The 19,185-nt window shown below is 53.9% G+C and overlaps 1 protein-coding gene across 3 annotated transcripts in view; it reads right to left on the reverse strand.

The window, feature by feature from the left end:
* The window catches only part of Sorcs2 (sortilin related VPS10 domain containing receptor 2), a 412,336-nt gene extending 395,597 nt beyond the window's left edge, over positions 1-16,739 (reverse strand). For 2 of the 3 annotated variants that reach the window (XM_029563427.1, XM_029563428.1), the window contains exon 1: positions 16,164-16,730. In XM_029563427.1, the coding sequence (XP_029419287.1) occupies positions 16,164-16,667 (504 nt within the window). In that variant the 5' untranslated portion in view covers positions 16,668-16,730. Of the gene's footprint in view, positions 1-16,163 lie in introns of all 3 variants that reach the window. The other variant, XM_008832857.3, reaches the window with a different exon arrangement.
* Between the last annotated feature and the right edge of the window lie 2,446 nt (positions 16,740-19,185).

The following is a 19,185-nucleotide window of genomic DNA, read 5'->3' on the forward strand; positions in this document are numbered from 1 at the left end:
CACATACACACATACCACTCCACATACCACATAACACACACACACACACCACTCCACATACCACATAACACACACACACACACACACACCACTCCACATACCACACACACATACACAACACACTCCACACACAATACAATCCACAGACCACATACATACACACACAACACACACATACACCCACAACACATCCAATACACACCACACACCATACAGATACACACACAACACAATTCACACACAACACACATACACACTCACTTCACACAACATACACACATACTCACCCCACATATATACAATACACACTCCATACAACATATATGTATCACACATACGCCACCTAACACACACCACACACATACACATGAAACACATACACAGATGGACAGACAGACAGGGAGCCACTGGCAACCGAGGCCACGGACAGGGGCTACCCACCCAGATGAGAGCACATCCTTGATAGAATTACACAGAAATTGACACCAGATCACCGTCATTATCTACTTCACTACCATAAAAAATCCCCTTTTCAATTTCTTGCCAAGGAGAGAGAATAGGGATTAAGGGTTAGAGGATTAGGGATGGAGCGTTAGCCACGCAGGGCCTTCATCAGGCGGCCCCCACCTCGGCTCACCTGCTCCCTCTTAATGGCTCGTTGGGACGAGTCTGTGCTTGGTGGGACCTCATACGAATGAACGCCATCTTTTAAAAAGTACCACTCAAGTGTCAGGGGATGACCACATGTCACCACCTGCCTGCCCCGGGTATACACCCCTCTAGGTTCCTCCCTCCCTGCCCGACACCTCTAGAAGCTTCTAGACATCTGCAGACAGCAACGTTTGAATATTTTCTTCCTGCAGCAGAATGGGGGCTCAACACCAGAATTCATCTCCTTGAGAAAAAGTGAAGAAATGTGACATTCTTGCATAAACAAGTTTGTGGCCATGACTCAACTCTGCTACTGACCAGGAGGGTCATGAAGAGCAGCAGGGTCAGCCCCAGTCCACTTAGGGCCCTGTGGTCACCTCCCCTAAAAAGCTTCATGTATGTGGGCTCCTAGATGGCCACTAAGGGTCAGCAGGTAGAGGAAGTCAGCCCTTGGGGTGTCCAGCTCAGTGCCCAGCACCACACACATTCCCTCCCTGCCCAGCTCGACAGTTCCAAGGTGGGCACCTCACACTATTTTACAAGAGGAGGCTACTCAGAGAGGCCAGGAAACCAGCCGGGGGCAGACAAGGCAGGACAGGAGAGTGGCCACCTGTGAGGCAGCACCAAGTCAGTTGTGTAAGTATGGTGACCAGAGTCCATCCTTCTTGCTGTCCCTGAGTTGTCCCCTCCCTGCCACAGTCCTACACTGTCAAGCTCCACAGATACCTCTCCCTCCACCAGGACCTTCCTGACCCATCTCTCAGCTTGTCCCTCAGAACCCTCCCCCAAGCTCTGGCCCTGTGCCCATATCACTGTCGGCCCCTCCCACTGGGCTATAACCTCAGGCAGGCAGACACCAACCAGGCCACATCACCACCCCCACACCCTGTGAAGGGTCTGGGTAGGGCTGTCCCTCATGGCTTCACAGATGAGTCAGCTACTCCCAACACACTACTAGCTCTGAAACACTGTCTGGGCCAAAGTGAAATTAGGCAAAGCCTAGGTGTAGTAAAAGCTTGCAGACCACAGATGTGAGAATTTAGCTGGCATATTGCCCCCTCCCTCGTCATGCCCAGCCCAGGCCGCTCACAGTTTGGAAGTAAGCTCAGGAGAGAAGAAAAACCAGATTAGACTCAGTTTCAAAACTCACGGCTGAGGGGCGAGGCAGGCCAGCAAACCTGAGAAGCCTGGCCCTCCACTGTTCCAGTTCGAAGGTTCCAGTCCTCAGAACATCCCACCATAGAGACGCTTTCAGCACTGTGAGGCAGGTGGGCAACTGACCTTCCTCTGATGGCAAAGGAAAAGTTCAGGCATGTGAGGCTCAGGGAGACCCCAAAGTCAGCCCCGACTCCACCCCAAGTCCTTCCTCTAAGATCACAGGAGTCTCAGGACCCCAGAATAAACCAGGCTATCCAGACAGTGGACAGAACCTCAGGGAAGAAGGTCCTTGAGACCAAGGATGACAGACACAAGACAAGTCCAGACGGAAAGCTCGGGGTGATAGGGTAAGAAGGCAGCACAGTGCCCAGCTCATGTTGCCTGTGCCAGGTCTACAAGGTCTGGTCAGTATCTTCACCAGAAGAGCAGGACAGAATTTGTGAAGTCAGCATCTGGCGGGGGCCACACAGCCAGGAAGGCAGAGCATGGTCCCAGGTCAGAGAGGCAGCAGGGTCACCGGGGCAGGCAGGTGGGTTATTCTTGGGGGTTAAGTGCCCCCATATGCAGTCCTTCCCTGGCACATAGACTTCATATCTCCCCAACAGGCCCCACCCCAGCCCCACCCCTTTCCAGAGGCCTCATGAAGCACAGTAGGAGGTAAGGTCCCCTGTCCTAGAGAAGGGGGACCACGTCCCCACCATTGCCCGCTCACAAGTCAAAGCCTGCCCCTTTCTCAGCCCCAGAAACAGGTTTCAGTTTTCATGGTCACTGCCGAAGCTCTACACCACCTCCCAAGGCAGGAAGAGAAATTCCTACTGGCTCTTAAGAGGTAGAGTTCCAGCAGTAACTCAGGTCAGGACACTTGTGAAAAACAGATGTCAAGAAGGGCTCTCCCCAGAGGGACATTTCATGAGGGACTGTTGGCCTTTGTTTCAAAACTTCAGCAGACAAATATAGAAATGGGGAGAAAACAGAGCCCTGTGAAACCCTCTTTTAAGAAGACAGAAAATTCTGACTTCTTATAACTGTGTAGCCAACTCCTCCCCTAAAGAGTCAGGGACAAGAGCTAGATGGGGAAACTGAGGCACAGAGGCTCATGCGAGAGTGTTCCTCAGCAGTACTGGGTGCACAGCCACCTAAGCTGCCCCGTGGGGGAGTCCCAACTGTCTGGCCATCCTGGACACCACAGCCATGGTGATTCATGAGGCTCCCCAGGTTGCTGGTAGGTTCTGAGTGACGCCAGGCTGGGAGGGGCCACAAACACCCCAGTCACTACCTTCAAGATCGGCGCTTCTCCAGCCTTTTCAGAAGCAGCATGTCAATTCCTGAACATGGAGTGAAGTTGAGGTCCCAGACTCAGACACCAGTCCTCCGAGGACCTCCTCTCCAGGGGGCTCCCCAAGACATCCAAAGCTGGTACTCCCCCAAAGCTGTCCCCAAGGCAGTCCCGGGGCAGGACTGAGGGTGACTGAGTGGGTTGAAGAGGGGCAGATAAGTGACTTAGCAAGTACTCTAGGTCGAAGTCCTCCCTCTAACTCTCCCACATCCAACCCCGCTGTCTGTCTGCTCTTTCCAGAAGCTCTCCCGTGACTCTACCTGCCCACAGCCTCCTCCCTCCATCAGCCATCTTTGTCCAAGGCTTTGTCCTGCCATGTCCCTAGGGCTTTCTGTTTGGCTCTGCCTCTTGTAAGTGAAATGGGTCTGAGAACAAGGACACTATTTAACTGCCCCAGCTTCATCGGAAACTGTTTTCTGCTCACTCTACCTGCCCACAGCCTCCTCCCTCTGTCAGCCTTCTTTGTCCAAGGCTTTGTCCTGTCATGTCCCTAGGGCTTTCTGTTTGGCTCTGCCTCTTGTAAGTGAAATGGGTCTGAGAACAAGGACACTATTTAACTGCCCCAGCTTCATCGGAAACTGCTTTCTGCTCACCAAGCACCCCTGCTCCTGGTTGACCGGGTCAGGCAGGAGGACCTAGGCTGGCCCAGCAGTGGGCACGGCCTGGTTGCACAGGAGTCAGGCCACTCTGGCCTCCGACCCAGCTCATCTCAGGCAGGAAGCATGCACCTCTCTCTAGCTCTTTTCCCCCCGGCAGAGGTGCACCATGGATCTCACAGCACCAGGTGGAGATTCCTTATGGATTCCAACAGCAGCCAGCCAAGGAGCCCAGCCCTGTCACACACTGGCTGTGTGGGGGACCAGAGGATCCTGCTCTGTGACCTCCCCAGACCACTCAGCGGCTGTGTCCCTAAGTTGGGTCAGTGGTCTCCTACTGTAAGTCTTCAGATGTTCACAAAGAATCCACTGCACACAGGAGGTAGAAAGGGACCAAAGCTGATGTTCTCAGCCCATCCCATTAGGCTGTGGGAGGCAGGGGAGGGCTGCAGCCGGAAGGAGACAGGGACACGAGGACTACAAGACACGACATTCAGCCAGGTCTTATCCCTTAACCTCGTCCTGCCTCACTGTCCCCTCAGCCCTGCACGTGTCTCCGTGCTGCCCACCCCCCACCCCAAGCCATGAACTAGGCTGGAGCAACAACCACGTCTTTATTCTCACTGGCTGCACCCCAACTGCAACCGCTCCTTTGCTTACAGGTCACAGCAGTGTCAGGACCCAGGCCTCTGTCACCAGTGGGGACTACAGGGATCCCTCAGGCAGCTCCCAGTTGTCCTGGATCCCAAAACAGCATTTACACTGACCACAACTTCAAAATCATGGCAGCTTTTCTCACCTCTTGTCCTGTCAGCATGTTTTGTTTTTTGAGACAGGGTCTCCCTATAGCCTCAGCTAGCCTGGAACTTGCTAGATAGACCAGGTTGGCCTTGATCTCAGAGACCTGCCTACCTCTGCCTCTGAAGTGCTGGGATTAAAGGCATATGTTACCATGCCCAACTTTATCCACTTTAAAAAAATTTTTATTTTTTTATTTTATTTTATGTATATGAGTGTTATGCCTGCATGCATGTAAGTGCACCTGTGTCATGCAATGCTCACGGAGGTCAAAGGGGGTGTTGGATTCCCTGGAACTGGAGGTAGCTGCCATGTGGATCCTGGAAGTTGAACCTGGGTCCTCTGCAACAGCAATCAGTGCTCTTAACCCTGAGCCATCTCTCCAGCCCCAGTATCCACTTGTTTTTAAGGAGATTCATTCTGATGTTTTGATGACTTTGTAGTCAAAGAGTTGGCTTCCTTTTCTAATATGCATTTTATAATAATTATAAAATCCACATTCCGAGAGAGTTCCCCAGGTCTATGAGAGAGGTGGGGGTCTATGGCATAGCAAGCTAGGAACTCCCATGCCAGATAGGGGGCCACAGAGCCATGAAATCCCTGAGCGTGTGTGTGCAAGGGCTCCCTATGGTGCCTGACTCTGAAGTGAGCACCCAGCAGCCCCTCTAAATCACCAGAGAGGGGTTTTGGGATTGCAGGACTCAATAAACACATAGGAGTCCCACTCAGCCATCAAATGATAAATCAGAAAACAGACTCAGACGGGGTTAAGCGGTATCGACAAGAATAAATTGAGAAAAACAGGGTTTTTTATTGAGTGCTTTATTTTTACGGAGTGAAAATTGAATTACTTAGCTGGTCAATGAGGACGTCAATAGGGAAAAATGCCTAAAAGCGGGAAAGAGGACTGGGCAGGAGGAGTGGATGTGAACTTGAGTGTGATCTGCAGCTTCAGAGACTGCCTCCCCGGGACATCGGATTTCTACCCTCAGCCTGCACCTCGCCAGCCCACTCCTCTAACACACAGGCAACAGGTGTAGATCTCTGGGCTTGAGTCACACATGGCAGAAGCTGGCTTTCGTGACAGCTGAGCTGCTGTCCTTCCTAGGCGCAAGCCAGCCATGGCACTCTGAATATTTCCTCTCCAGAACCCTGAGGGTTCCCTGGAGACCACAGCCATACAACTGCCTGGCAGGCACAAGAGTCAAGGCAGACAGGAGAAGGACCCTGTTACCATCAAATTCATGCTAGGTCCAAAAATTAAACAGAATTACAGTGTGATCCAGCAGTTCTATTTCTAGGTATAAACCCAAAAGTGCTAGAAGGCAGGACGAAACAGGTGACTGACTGTACTGCGGGCCGCAGAATCACAGAAATACTCAGAATAGCCAAAAGGTGGAAATGACTCAAATGCCTGTCCTCAGAGGGATAGAAACAAAACGTGATCGGTCTATCAATACCATGGAGTATTACACAGTCCCTAAAAAGCAAGGTCATACTACCACACGCCACAACATGGATTGACCTGAAGGACATAAGGCCAGCAAGCCAGTTACAAAAGAAAATGCACTGTGGCTCCTACTCAGATGAGGTCCTCAAAGCTGCCAGGCTCCAACAGGCAATGGAGTTAACAGGCCTGGGGCGAAGCAAAGGGGATTAGTGCTTAATGGAGACAGTTCCAGCTAGGGAAGACGAGGAAGCGCTGCAGATAGTGTGGACCATCGCACAGGAACACAAGTGTCCATGCTGCCAAGCTGTGCATTGAAAAATAGTTACAAAGCTAAACGTCATGTTTCCACAATTTAAATAGCAGCCAAAAGAATAAAATTTTTTCTTTTAAAAATTTTTGCATTCATTTTGTATGTGTATGCAATATGATATATATAATATTTTGTATGTGTATGCGTGCTCACCACAGTGTATGTGTAGTCAGAGGACAACTTATCGGTTCTCCTCTTCCACAGCGTGGGTTCCAGGGATCCATCTCAAATCCTCAGCCTTGGCGGCAAGCACCTTTACCCACTGAGCATCTCACGGACCCCCAAAATATTTCTTCTACTGAAAAAAGACAGCTAGGGCTCAAGAGTGATAAAATTCAAATGACTCCTCAGACGCTTGATAGCTGAACAGGAAGAAGTCCTGGGTGACACGTGTGCACGTTTGCCTGTGTTTGTATGAATAAGAAACATCTACAACACATAATGAGGGGACACACAGGCTGCCTGATGGTACTTAAAGGACTGTAATTATTCATTTTGTTACTAATCAAGAGCACTGTGTAAACAAGAAGACTTTTATGATAAGGTCACATTACATCCAGGCAGAGGCTGAGGCGACCCTGGCTGGCAGCAGCAGCAGCCACCAAATACAAATACATAGGGACAAGAAAATTCATAAAGAACTCTTGGACTCAGAACTAATTTGAATAGGAGACACGCACTCTGCCTGGCTCTTTTCTGACTTTCATTTGAACTTAATTTATCTGTAAGTATCAGGAAATGGCTTCTGAGAGAGATGCTCATCGCTCGAGTCGAGGCAAGCTCAACATCGGGGCAAATTATCTGCTTCTTCAAGAAAATTACTAGGAAAGGAGAATGCTGTTATTTTAAGACCTTCGAGCTGGTGTGAGGAGAAACTAATTAAATGATTGTAATTTTCTGTGCAAACACAGCAACTGGCTGTTACAGACATGCAAACTATGAGGGACTTTTCCACCTCCCAAGAATGGTGGTTTTAATTTCTTATCTCTGGTTTTCCAGAGACCATGCTGCCTCTGGTACCCCCATCCCAAGTTTAAATGAGGAATGGTACTCGATTGGATTCAGGGTGATGAGCACTCTGTGGTCTGTGCAATGTGAGTGATCCTGGGGTGTCACAGACAAGGCCCTCTGTGTGCTGCCACCATCACCCAGCTCCTGCACAGTTAGGAGCCAGGCTCCTGAGTCTTCGGCTTCCAGGATGCATGAGCTTGTGGGAGCCTGTGATGTGGGCTATGACTTCCACTGTCACATGACTTCCTTCACACCTAGAATATACTTCACACTCACACAAGACCCTGGAGAGAGTCCTATATCCGGCCAAAGCAGACACAAGCATTCACCTTGCAGATGCTACATCCGAAGGGTCAGAGCACAACCCTGCTCCCCGCCTGTCCTGAGTGACATCGTTGTTTCCTGCGGGCTCAGCATCCCTCCAAGACCCATAGAGCCCCCATCCAAAGAGGACCATCAGGACAGTGAGACCCAATGGACCACTGGGAAAGGTCTATACAGAACTCACTCAGAGTATAAACAGCATGGTCCATGGGGTCCCCAACTAGTACGCAGCCTGTAAGCTCAGGGACCCTCGAAGAAAATCCACTTGGTTTTTCAGGCAGTCCAACTTTGTCCTCTCTGGCGTCATGCTGCAAGTCCTAGCCTGACTGAAATTCCATCAGCACAGAGCAACAGCAGCTCTCAAGAGGCCTGCGCAAGGAGGCTGCATGCACTCTAACCCTTCGGGCATACCACAAACAAGCTAATTCATGACCTTTTTAAAATGCACTCTGGAACCTTCTGCGACTCCAGATTAAACAGCTCCTTTATTAAAGCCTGAGTGGCTGTGTGAAGTGTGTCAGGAACTTTGCTGAAGGGCTGTCCTGGTGCCTCCAAGCCAGGCTTCCTGATAGCAGGTGTCCCTTCTCTACCAATTAGTCCCCAGGCTTCTCGGTCCCTCACGTCCCTCATTCTCTCACTGGGGAGATGAAGATATTCGGCCTCAATATCCTCATCTCCCCAGCCTCCACCTCAGCCACCTGAGGCTTCTGCAGGAAATCTCCTAGGATTCCTCTTAGGAAGTCTCCCCAGATTCACTGTGCATGTTCTCACAGCCCTGAGGACAAGCTTGGCAAATCCTGACCCCACCCAGCTTCTCACCAGGGCAAGTTCTTCACCTCCCTGGGCTCCAGGCTGTAGCCCTGGCAGTTAACCCTACCAGGCACATGAGAGAGACTCAGTAAATATCAGCTGAGTCCACAGCTACTGGGAGCTGGGTCTTGAGCTGTTGCTAGAAAAGAATGAAGGAGAAAGTGGTGTCAAAGGTCTTAGAAAACCACAAAGTGGAAGAGGACAGCAGCAGAATGCCACCACGGTGCCCAGACCCCACCACGGTGCCCAGATCCCCACCGCGGTGCCCAGATCCCCACCATGGTGCCCAGGTCCCCACCGTGGTGCCCAGATCCCCACCACGGTGCCCAGATCCCCACCACGGTGCCCAGATACCCACCGTGGTGCCCAGACCCCCACCACGGTGCCCAGATCCCCACCACGGTGCCCAGATACCCACCACGGTGCCCAGACCCCAACCATGGGTCCCCAGCCCCCCATGAGTGCCCAGGCTCTACCCAGAGTGCTCAAGGCCCACCATGGTGCCAAGACCACAGAGTCAGTCTAACACACATGGATTGCTACCCACATTTTATAAATTAGAAACATGCTCAGAGAGGTTTGTCCTCATCCTGTGAGTCCTCACCGGAGTCCTCACTGGAGCCCTGATGCTTTAAGACCTGTACCCCAGTGCCCTTAAGAAGATGGTGCCGTGCGTCCCAGCACTAGGCCTTGCAAGCTCTCCTCCCTTTAGTCCTGCTCACTGTGCCTATAAATAAAGCGTGAATAAATTAAATGTATGCTCCAAGTCCACAGCAGGGTTGAAAGTGATTTGGAGAACAGCTGCCACTGCCACTCATGTGGGGAAACAGAGGTCAAAGAAAGCATTGATACTCAGTAAGAAAGACGGAAGGAGACGTGCACCTCTAGCAGAGGCAGGCGCCGGAGCGGCTTCTGACTAGGGGGCGGGGGGAGCCCAGGGTGATGGGAAGACAAGTGGGCACTCTGGAGGACAGAGGAGGGGTCCTGCCATGAGTCCGACCACACCGAGACACACCACAACTTCACCCCAGCTTCCCACCCATGCTGACACTTGCCACGCGTCCCACCACACTGGGGCTCACATCGGTAACTGTGGCCTAGCCTCCCATCCAATCCTGATGATCACCCACAAGTCCTGGAGCAGACATCTCAACACTTCCCGGAACTCAGGGCTCAGTGTCTCTAGGACAGCATGAGAGCCTCTCAGCACAGCTCCTGCAGCCCTGTAAGCCACGCATGCCCCTTCCCCACACACTAGAACTAAAGGTAACAGAGGCCTACCGCAGAGCAGACCACTGATGGCCCATCATGGAGCTGCCCATTCTGGAGCCTCCACCCACATACACACACACACACACACACACACACACACACACACACACATACACACACACACATTCAGATACACACACAGGCACAGACCTAGACACAGATGCAAACACTCACACACAGATATAGACACACATAAACAAAAACACACCCATACACAGACAAACACATACTCGGACACATACACACACACACACACACACACACACACACACACACATACACTCACACACAACACACTCACATGGGGACCTGCATAGCCCAGTAGAGAACTCGGCAGAGCAGGACCTTTGGATCCAGTGGGTCAGTTTCAGAGTCTGGGAGAGTAAGGCTGGGACCCCTTAAGAAACCCAAGAAGTAATATGAACAGATCAACCCCAAGGTGCCTGACAGGGTGGCACATGGGAGAGAGCACAGGGGAACCTCAGTCCACAAATGGCACCGCACATGTGGACCTTGGACGGGAAAGCAAAGCAAGGCAACACTCCACCACCAGCCGAAGGAGGTGCTGGACCAGGGAGGCTGGAAATGGGTGGTACAACCAGAGGCAAGAGTCTCCCTCAGACCCCAGCCAGGAGACCCCCGAAGGAGCCCCTGGCTCAGACCCCATGCACTGTTGGGAGCACCTAGCCTGCAGCCCCAGCTGCCCCTTCCCATGTGCTGCTGTTCCCCACCCCTAACTTCAGAGCTGGTCAACTGACCTCCTCTTCCTCAGACTCCTCCATAGTTGAAATGAATCAGCCCCTCCTCCACTCCCCCACCCATGCCTCCTCATCTCCCCAAGCTCAATTCCTCTAAACTGCAGACACTGGGATTCTCAGGGTACCCCCTTTGAACATCAGGCACTTCCAGGGGAGGGTCTTATTCCACAGGCTACAAACTCTCCTCACCACCCCACACATCAGCATGACACTTTGCTACTTAATGCCCCCCCACCCCCATCCCCCGTTAGAAGCCCCTGGGGAATTTCTCTTAAGTAAGTGTCACCAGCTCCTATGACCTTCTGGGAAACAGCTAAGCCGGTGAAGGAGAGGCCACTTCCTGGCTTCCAGCTCTAGACACAATGCCCCCTCCCAATTCCTGAAGAGACCCTCAGCCCTCTGTAGTTTCTCCAGTTACTGCCACTCCAAACAGCACAGGACTCAGGTGCACCCTCAGAACAGGACCCAGGGGCACCCTCAACACAGGAGCCAGGGGCACCCTCACCATAGAACCCAGGGGCACAACCCAGAACAGGACCCTGGGGAACCCTCAGCACAGGACCCGGGGACACCCCTGGAATAGGACCCTGGGGAACCCTCAGAACAGAACAGGACCCTGGGGAACCTTCAGAACAGGACCCGGGGGCACCCCCAGAACAGGACCCTGGAGAACCCTCAGAACAGGACCCAGGGGCACCCCCAGAACAGGACCCTGGAGAACCCTCAGAACAAGACCCAGAGGCACCCCCAGAACAGGACCCTGGAGAACCCTCAGAACAGGACCCAGGGGCACCCCCAGAACAGGACCCTGGGGAACCTTCAGAACAGGACCCAGGGGCACCCCCAGAACAGGACCCTGGGGAACCCTCAGCACAGGACCCTGGGGAACCCCCAGAACAGGACCCTGGGGAACCCTCAGCACAGGACCCTGAGGTACCCAAGAATGCACCTGCAGTTTGCTTGCATGATTCCCATACAGCCTGTGTCACAGTACACGGCTTTGTAACTGTCACCTGTCACATGGTACAAGCATCCCTGTCTCTGTCATCATTTTTTGTCCAGACACTAGACTTAAGTTCCTGACAGGTTTGCATGCCAGCAACCAGCTCCTGACAGCCAATGGTGACAGACACCCAGCACAGGCCACAGCATCCCTTGACTTCTGTCTCGCTCAGGATGGCCACTGGACAACTTGGTGAAGAGCTATGTCTGTGTAGATGTTCAGCGCCTACAGGCTACTGTCTCCACTCTCCCAGGGAGCCAGACCTCTGCTCCAGCCCTAGAACACAGGAGGCTAGCATGCCAGAGCCCTGAACGCATGAAATTGTATGTGCTGGAGCCACTGAGCTGCCTCTAAAAGGAGTGGAACCCACACCACAAAACCACAGCTGTAGGAAGCAAGGCTCTGCATCAGCTTTGAGCCAGGTTTAGATCTGTCATTTCACATTTCAAAGGGTCTCAGCAAGTGCAAACTGACCTGGAGCCTTGAAGCCCAGGACTAAGGAAAGTGAGAGGTGGACAGAACGGGGGCCGCTGATGCACAGCATCCCAAATCTGCCCTCCTGTGGTCCTCCTCTTGACCACCCTGGAGACCTCTCACTACGCACCATGCTCTGACTTACACATTCACATGGAAAATCTTACCCTGTACAACTAGTCTCCCTTTCTATGGTGTAGACAGAAGTCCAGAGAAACTCCATCTGCCCTGGGACCCAGGACCAGGAGGGGCAGGGTAAAATACAAATCCAGACAGGCTGGCTCCAAAGCTCCACTATCCACCACTCCACACTGCCACAGGCCCTTCAGCCTCATATCTGGGGACCATAGAAACCCCTCCTCCCAGCTTGACCTTGGGCTTCTGTCCCCCACACAAGGAATTCAAGGTCTCTATGATACCTGCATAACTTCAAATTCCTACTCAAACTGAGTGAGGGGTCTCACTCAAACTGCCCCTCTTTTTGGAAGATTTATCTTCTTCCTTACATCAAGAAGCCACCTCTTCCACGAAGCCTTCCCTGATGTCACCCCTCTCATACCCAGTTGTTCGTGTCCATCTCTCCTCTCCCACCTGATGGCTCTTGGTTCCATGGTGCTAAACTCAAAGGATTAGAAGATAAGTGACGCCCACTCCGTGCCATCAGGGGCTGAATTCTGTCAGCCCCTCCCTCTAAGTCCATAAATTGAAGTTGTAATCCAGGACCTCCAAACTTGAGTGGATCTGGAGAAGGGCTTTGAAAGGGTGATTCTGTTTCAAAGAGCTCACTTAGGTGGGCCTTTATCCCCTGTGACTGCCATTCTGATAGGAGAGGGTGATCAGGTCACAGGTACACACAGAGGGGCAACATTGGAGGACACAGAAGAGAGGTCAGCTGCAAGCCAAGGAGAGAAAACACAGGCCTGCCGTCACCTGGCCCTCAGCCTCCGGCCTCTAGAGGCTGCTGCCCAGGGCCCAAGTAGTCACAGTCCTTTGTGAGGAAGCCAGAGGGAACTAATGTACCAGCGCTCAAGCAACCAGGCCTACAGCAGCGGTCAAGGCCAAATTCCCAACAACTCAAGCAGAGGCCATGTCCCTCCCCGACAAGAACTGAGACAAAGTATCCTTAACCTTCAGACTCAGAGAATCCACTTTCTGACATGTCTGACTGTTTATATAAACTGTATAGGTAAAGGGGTCTAATCAGACGCCCCATGCAGATTAATCTGCTCAGAATTATCTGTGCACACACACACCCTCTACCACTACCTCCTGGAGACACAGCACAGGGAGACACAGTGAGGGGTTGGGAAGGCAGGAGGCAGGTGCTGGTCAGCCTTGGAAACAGAAATGTGACTTGGCTGTGAGAAGTTCAAGTGCTGAGTGGGAAGGAGCCTGGATGGGCTGTGCTTAAAATAAGCCCAGTCAGCAAGCAATTTCCCCAAAACAGTACAACAGGTTAGAGCAGCCCACATTCCCGCCAGGCTCATGGGAAACTGCAAGCCCAGAGGCAGAGCCCCACGCTCTGGTATTTATCCACCTTCATATAACCCCACTGGCTCTGAGAGGGGGGCACAGAGACCCAGAGCGCTGTGCACATGGTCCAATCCACGTCCATTAAGAGGTAACCCTGGTCCATTTGCATGAAGCATTAATCTCACATATAACAACTTGTTTCCACAGCTAAACATCGGCTGCAGAGGCTCTGTTTGAACTTCCAAGCCCGTCCTCTTCCCAAGTCTCCATGGGAGCAGGAAGAGGAATGGAGCCTGCTGCAAGGAGAACCCACATACGTTCACAGAGCAGCTTGAGTCTTGCCATCCCTCAGCCTTGGTGGGACAGTCTCAGGTGCCAATTCTAAAAGTACCCCCCTCACCCTGGGCTCCCCAAGCAGCTAACAGGATAAAGCAAACATTCTGTGTGGACCGCATCTGCAGAGGGTGGGAAAAGGCAGCGGAAAGGAAATCCCATAAAGAGTGAACTCAGCGAAGGGGCCTCGGTTCAGCTCTTTTCTAGCTGGGAGTTTGTAAAGCTGGTGATTTGAGTGAAGGTGCCACCAGCTGCCAAACGCTGGTTCCCATCTCTGTCCCTGTGGCTGCGCACTGATAGTGGAAGAGCGAAGTGCGTTTCCAAGACCCTTCATGTGCCAAGAAAGCAGGACAACGGTTTAAAGGGACCGTTTCACTGGTGGCTGTCCCTGCCTGCCTTCCTCCACTCCCTCTAGATTTCCTCAGACAACAGAACCTCTAAACACATCCCCAGCCCTGGTCAGCTTTCCTAGCGAGGACCTCATCTTTCCTGTGGCTGAGTGCAGTAAATGGGGAGTAGGCAGGAGAAGTGATCAAGCCAGATGCCAGGGCACCACCTCCACGCTGCCCCCTTTTCTCCGCAGACATGACACACACTGATCCTAAGTAAGGTGTCTCATACGTTGGACTGTGCCCTGCCGTCCACATCTTAAATCTAACCCCACTTCCCACTGGCTGCAGGAAAGAGTCCTTCAAAACGCTACAGTTTCTTGACTAGTCAGTCTCAGCCCTCAGCTCTCCAAGGAGGCTACTCCGGGCCCAGGCTCTGAGCTCACCAGGAGATCAGCTGGACACCAGCCTGTCCCAGAGGCAGCTGGGATCCTCCGCCCCCACTGAGCGGCTCACTCTCTCCTTTCACACCCTCCTCCCACGAAGCTAGGTGGCAAGAGAACAGGAGTAAGCTTGCTGGACCAACACCTTCAGCACTCCAGATCTACAGGGTTGGTTCACTGGACTTTCAGTGTTTATTGCCCCTTTGAGGGCTTAGTTTCCAGGTTTCCTTTCAGTCCTGAGAAATGGCTTGTGGCACAGGGGGCCCAGTTTGTCCACAGGTACCAGCCAGTCCTGAAAAGCCTAGAACCAGGAGCTACCTAGAGTCAGACCCCTTGCTCAAGGATGAGGAGGACCCCTCCAAGCCCTTCTAGGGAGAGCACCCACCACCTTCTATAAGGCACTCGGATCAGTGCCCTGATTGCCCCCTGCTGGCCAGCTTCATCCACAGCACCAGCTCTGCCCTCTGAGGGCAGCTAGTCTTCCTAGAGATGACATTAGAGACCAGAGCAGGAGACTGCATCCCTGCTGAAGCCAGTCTGGGCGGGGAGGGGTGCAGCAGCAACAGGACTGGGCTCTGGGCCAACCAAGTCCACTCCGAGCTACCCTGTCCTTCCTCCAGCACAAATGGAGGCCACAGAGTCACCAGGGGTACTAGAAGAGACAGGAAGTGTCTATGGCCAGGTTGTTCCTCCAAACTACCAAGAGAAGAAAGTCTGCCTGCCACTCCCAGTGCATGCAGGGATTCTAGCCTTATTCAGCCTCCTCAAGACTTGAGGGACAAGGAGAGGTGAAGTCAGCTACTGAAAGGACACAACTGAAAATAAGTAGACAGTGTACAGGCCAGTGAGGGGCTTCCTGTCTCCTGCCCTCCTGGTATAAATATACTTCTTTGGAGAGCAAGCTTGAAACCTGGAGTGCACCCACCTGGGGTTGCCCAGAGGGTACTGGAGTGACCACCACCTTTCACTGGGAAGAACAAAGCCTCTGGGTCTGGAAGTGGTGGGGTTGGAGTGGAGGTGCCTGGGGTTTCTAGCCCAGAGGGAGGAAAGATGGATGAGGTGTTGAAAGCCAGGCACCCACTCCTCTGGCCCCCATGCTGACCACCCCTAGGTCCAGGAGGACCAAATACGGCTGTGGGACACACTGAGAAAATCTGAGGAGGGGCAACCCTAGAATTAGGAGTCTCGGAACAGGACACGGAGGTAACCAGACATACTGGATCCAATGATAGGAGTAGACCCAGGTAGCACCCCAGAGCCAGCAATCCAGGCACCACTGAGCCAATGCAGTGCAGTGTGTGAAACCCACTATCCCCAAGGCATGGAGCTGGGTGGCCCTCAAGGACCTGGAGTCATCCCATGGTGTCCTACAGCCTCTAGGGACCTCCCAGTAGCCCCAGCTCTGGAGGCCGGAGAGGCTTGGAGTGCCCAGACCTTCAGCAAGAACCCTCAGGAAAAGTCTCCTATATTTTGGGGACCCTTCCCCAAGTAATCCCTGACCAGGGGCCAGTAGGGGCACCACGGAGGTGACCCACACTTCCCCCCAAGTCTCCACGGGTGGTCCAAAAGTGGGGGGCTACAGGGGTCTCCCCAGGTGTCCCGAGGCGTCCTGGGAGCACGCGGAGGTCACTTACACTGCTGTTCTCTCCCGTCCAGTGCACCATCGCCTGATTGTGCGTTGCGTCCCCCTTGAGCACAAACGATGTGCTGATGAGCCAGACCTGAGCGCGCGAAGCGGCTCCGGCCACCGGCACCGCCCGCGCCCTGCGCTCCTTGCCCAGAGCTGGGGCAAGGTCTCCGCCAGGACTCCAAACAGGATCCGGATCACGACCCGGGGCGCCAGGCTCTGAGTCTCGCACCTGCGTGTCCTCTTGGCCACCTGGCTCCGCGCGCCCCGAGGGTGGCAACCGGGTGACCCAAGCGCGGGGACCCGGGCGTCCGGGCCAGGAGGACCGTCCCTCCGCCCCGCCAGCGGCCGGAGGCAGGAGCGGCAGCAGCAGCAGCAGCAGCAGCGGCGGCGGTGGCGGCGGCGGTGGCCGAGAGCGCGGCCAGCTCAGCGACTGAGGCGCCCCGGAGGTCCGGGCTGGCGCAGAGGGGCCGGGGCGCTTCGGGGCGCTCAGGGGTCCCCGGTGCGCCATGGTCGCCGAGAGGCGGCGGCGGGGCGGCTCGGTGATCGACACCGCGGCTGGGAGAGCGGGAGGGCGCAGGGAGCTAGACCGAGAGCGCAGAGAAAGGAGCCGGGAGGGGAGGGAGCCGGGGAGGAGGGGACTCACCGCGGCCCAGCCGAGGGCGCACCGCCACCTGCCGGCCGCCCGCACCCGCCAGTGAGCCACCGCTCCGGCTCGGCCAGGCCAGGAGGTTCGGAGCACGGCCACACCCCCAGGACCCCTTTCTTCCTTCCCAGTGGCTCCCAGCCTCGCCTCGCCTTCTGTCATCTCCATCCTGTACCCAACCTCCCGCCTTTCTCTTTCTTGACTAAGCACCTGCTTTCTGCCAGCGGAGTTCGAGGCACTCGGGGTACAGTGGGGAGCAGCCCAGGGAGACAGGCCACACCCAAGCAGAAGCCAAACAACTTCAGAGAGGCCGACTAGGCAGGTGGTGAGGGTGCCTTCTCTGGGTGCCATTGGAGAAGAGCGAGCAGGAGGGGCCTGAGGGCCTGAAGGCCTGAGAACACAGCTTCTGGGGACTGCGCAGTGGCCTGGGGTGTCCCCCTGCGTCGCCCCAAGGGTCTAGACATCAGACAGTGGTTTATGACCTACCTACAGGCGAGTCCCTGAACAAACGGAAAGCTGCACCTGTGGGGAGGGAGAAGCAAGGAGAGGGGGACAGTGGACAGAGCAGGGAGGCCCCCACCAGACCTGGCCAGCCACCAGGGATCACTAGACCCAGAACCCAGCGAGTCCCCAGCCAAAGTCATGTGACTGCTGTAATTCAGTGTCTATAAAAACAGCCGCCACGACCCCCCATGTCATCCAGATTGGCTTGGGGGCCACAGATCAGGCAGAACCCTTTCCGGGCACTGAGCCACTCCCACCCTATCAGGCTCAATCCAGGTCACACTGCACCTACTGTTAGGTCTCTTCACTCCAGAGAACCAAAGAAAACGGAGGACGACCTTTGAGAAAGATGCGGTCCAAGGCTGAACTCCAGGATCTCCCTCTCCAGGAGGTCCTCTTCAACACAGGCAGGCCACAGACCTGGGCTGCCTCTGTGCTCGGCACTGGGCAGGATGGGAGCAACTCTGGCCCTGCGTCTACCAAGGCCTCCTTGGGGGGAATGCACCCAGGCTGTACTCTGATACAATTCCCAACCTGAAAAATTCAGACACCAAAGTCCAGAGCCAGGAGAGGATGGAAGGGTATGTAACCGTGGGAACATCTGGTCTGACAAAAGAAGGCAGCTGGGTTCAGTGTGGAGCTGAAGGGGGTGGGGAGAGAATGGGAAACCTGGGAGAGGATGTGACGGTCGGAAGGGCTGCTCCAGCCTAGCAAGGACCTGAGTCCTGTCTGGCCTTTCTCAGCTCTCAGGGTCTCCATCTCATAACCATAAATCAGGACTGAACCATGGGCAGCTAAGGTCTCCTCCAGCCTTTAGTAGGTTTTGTTTTATTGTGTTTAAAATTTTTTAATGTCTTTAAGTAGTAAAAGGCCTCAGGCTGTGACATTTTATTGAACACGTGTTTTCCTGGGGCCCCTGTACCTGGTGGGCTGCCACTTCGGATGAGCATATGTCACCCCACCACCAGGCTGGGTAGCATGTAGAATTGTCCCCATTTACAGGTGAGGTGACTCGATAGTTCAATGACAGCACATGTCAGAGGCCAGATTCCAACCCAGGTGCTATCATCCTGGGTGGTGCTATTTGTACAACTTACACTTGTTGACGTCTAGGACTGGAGCTCTGGAGCCCTCTACCAGTTGGGGACTTAGACCCAGTCTGCCTATCAGGCAGGGAGGAGATGGGAGCCACGACTACCTCCGCAGCCTACCTGAGACTCAGTTCATGGACACTTAGTCAAGGCCCTCCATAAATAGAGGAGATGGTCCAGGCCTGGAATGCAAGTGTGACACCCTGTCAGGGCTCTTTCCAGAACAACCTACTGCCTCTGCTCCAGCAGCTACAGGAATTTGGAGGAGCAGGACTGATTCGTGCCTTCCATAAATCTAGAGCCCAGAGCTGTTGGGATCATTCAGTTCACAACCACGAATGAATAAGGGGACACTGATGAAGAGGAGGCAGCCCTGGACCAGCAGGATGAGCTGCCGCCAGAAGAACCATGCCAGCTACTAGCAGGCACTGGGAGATGATGAAGAGTGAAGGGATTCTGGGTGCGAGGAAGTCCAACTCCTCCTGAGGTGACATGGAACTGTCAATGGAGAAATAAGATAAGAGGCCATGGCTGCTGCAGGTGCCATCCCAGCAGAGGGAAGAGTCCTTGTGGCGACCCTGCCTCCTCCTCAGGAGCTGGTGTGCCTGGAGTAGCACAATTGGTATTCACAGGCTGATGGAGAGTGGCTGGAGTGTTTCAAGTGGGAGAGTGAAATGGCTGGCTTTTTACAGTCGGCATCCCCGCCTCTGAGGACAGGAGCAGGAGGACACTTAGGAGGCGACTCCTCCAAAGGTTTAAGAGTCTGTGGCCACTGGAACAAAAGAGAG

Source organism: Nannospalax galili, unplaced genomic scaffold (assembly GCF_000622305.1).
Source record: "Nannospalax galili isolate Female #2095 unplaced genomic scaffold, S.galili_v1.0 scaffold436, whole genome shotgun sequence".
Taxonomy (NCBI): Eukaryota; Metazoa; Chordata; class Mammalia; order Rodentia; family Spalacidae; genus Nannospalax; species Nannospalax galili.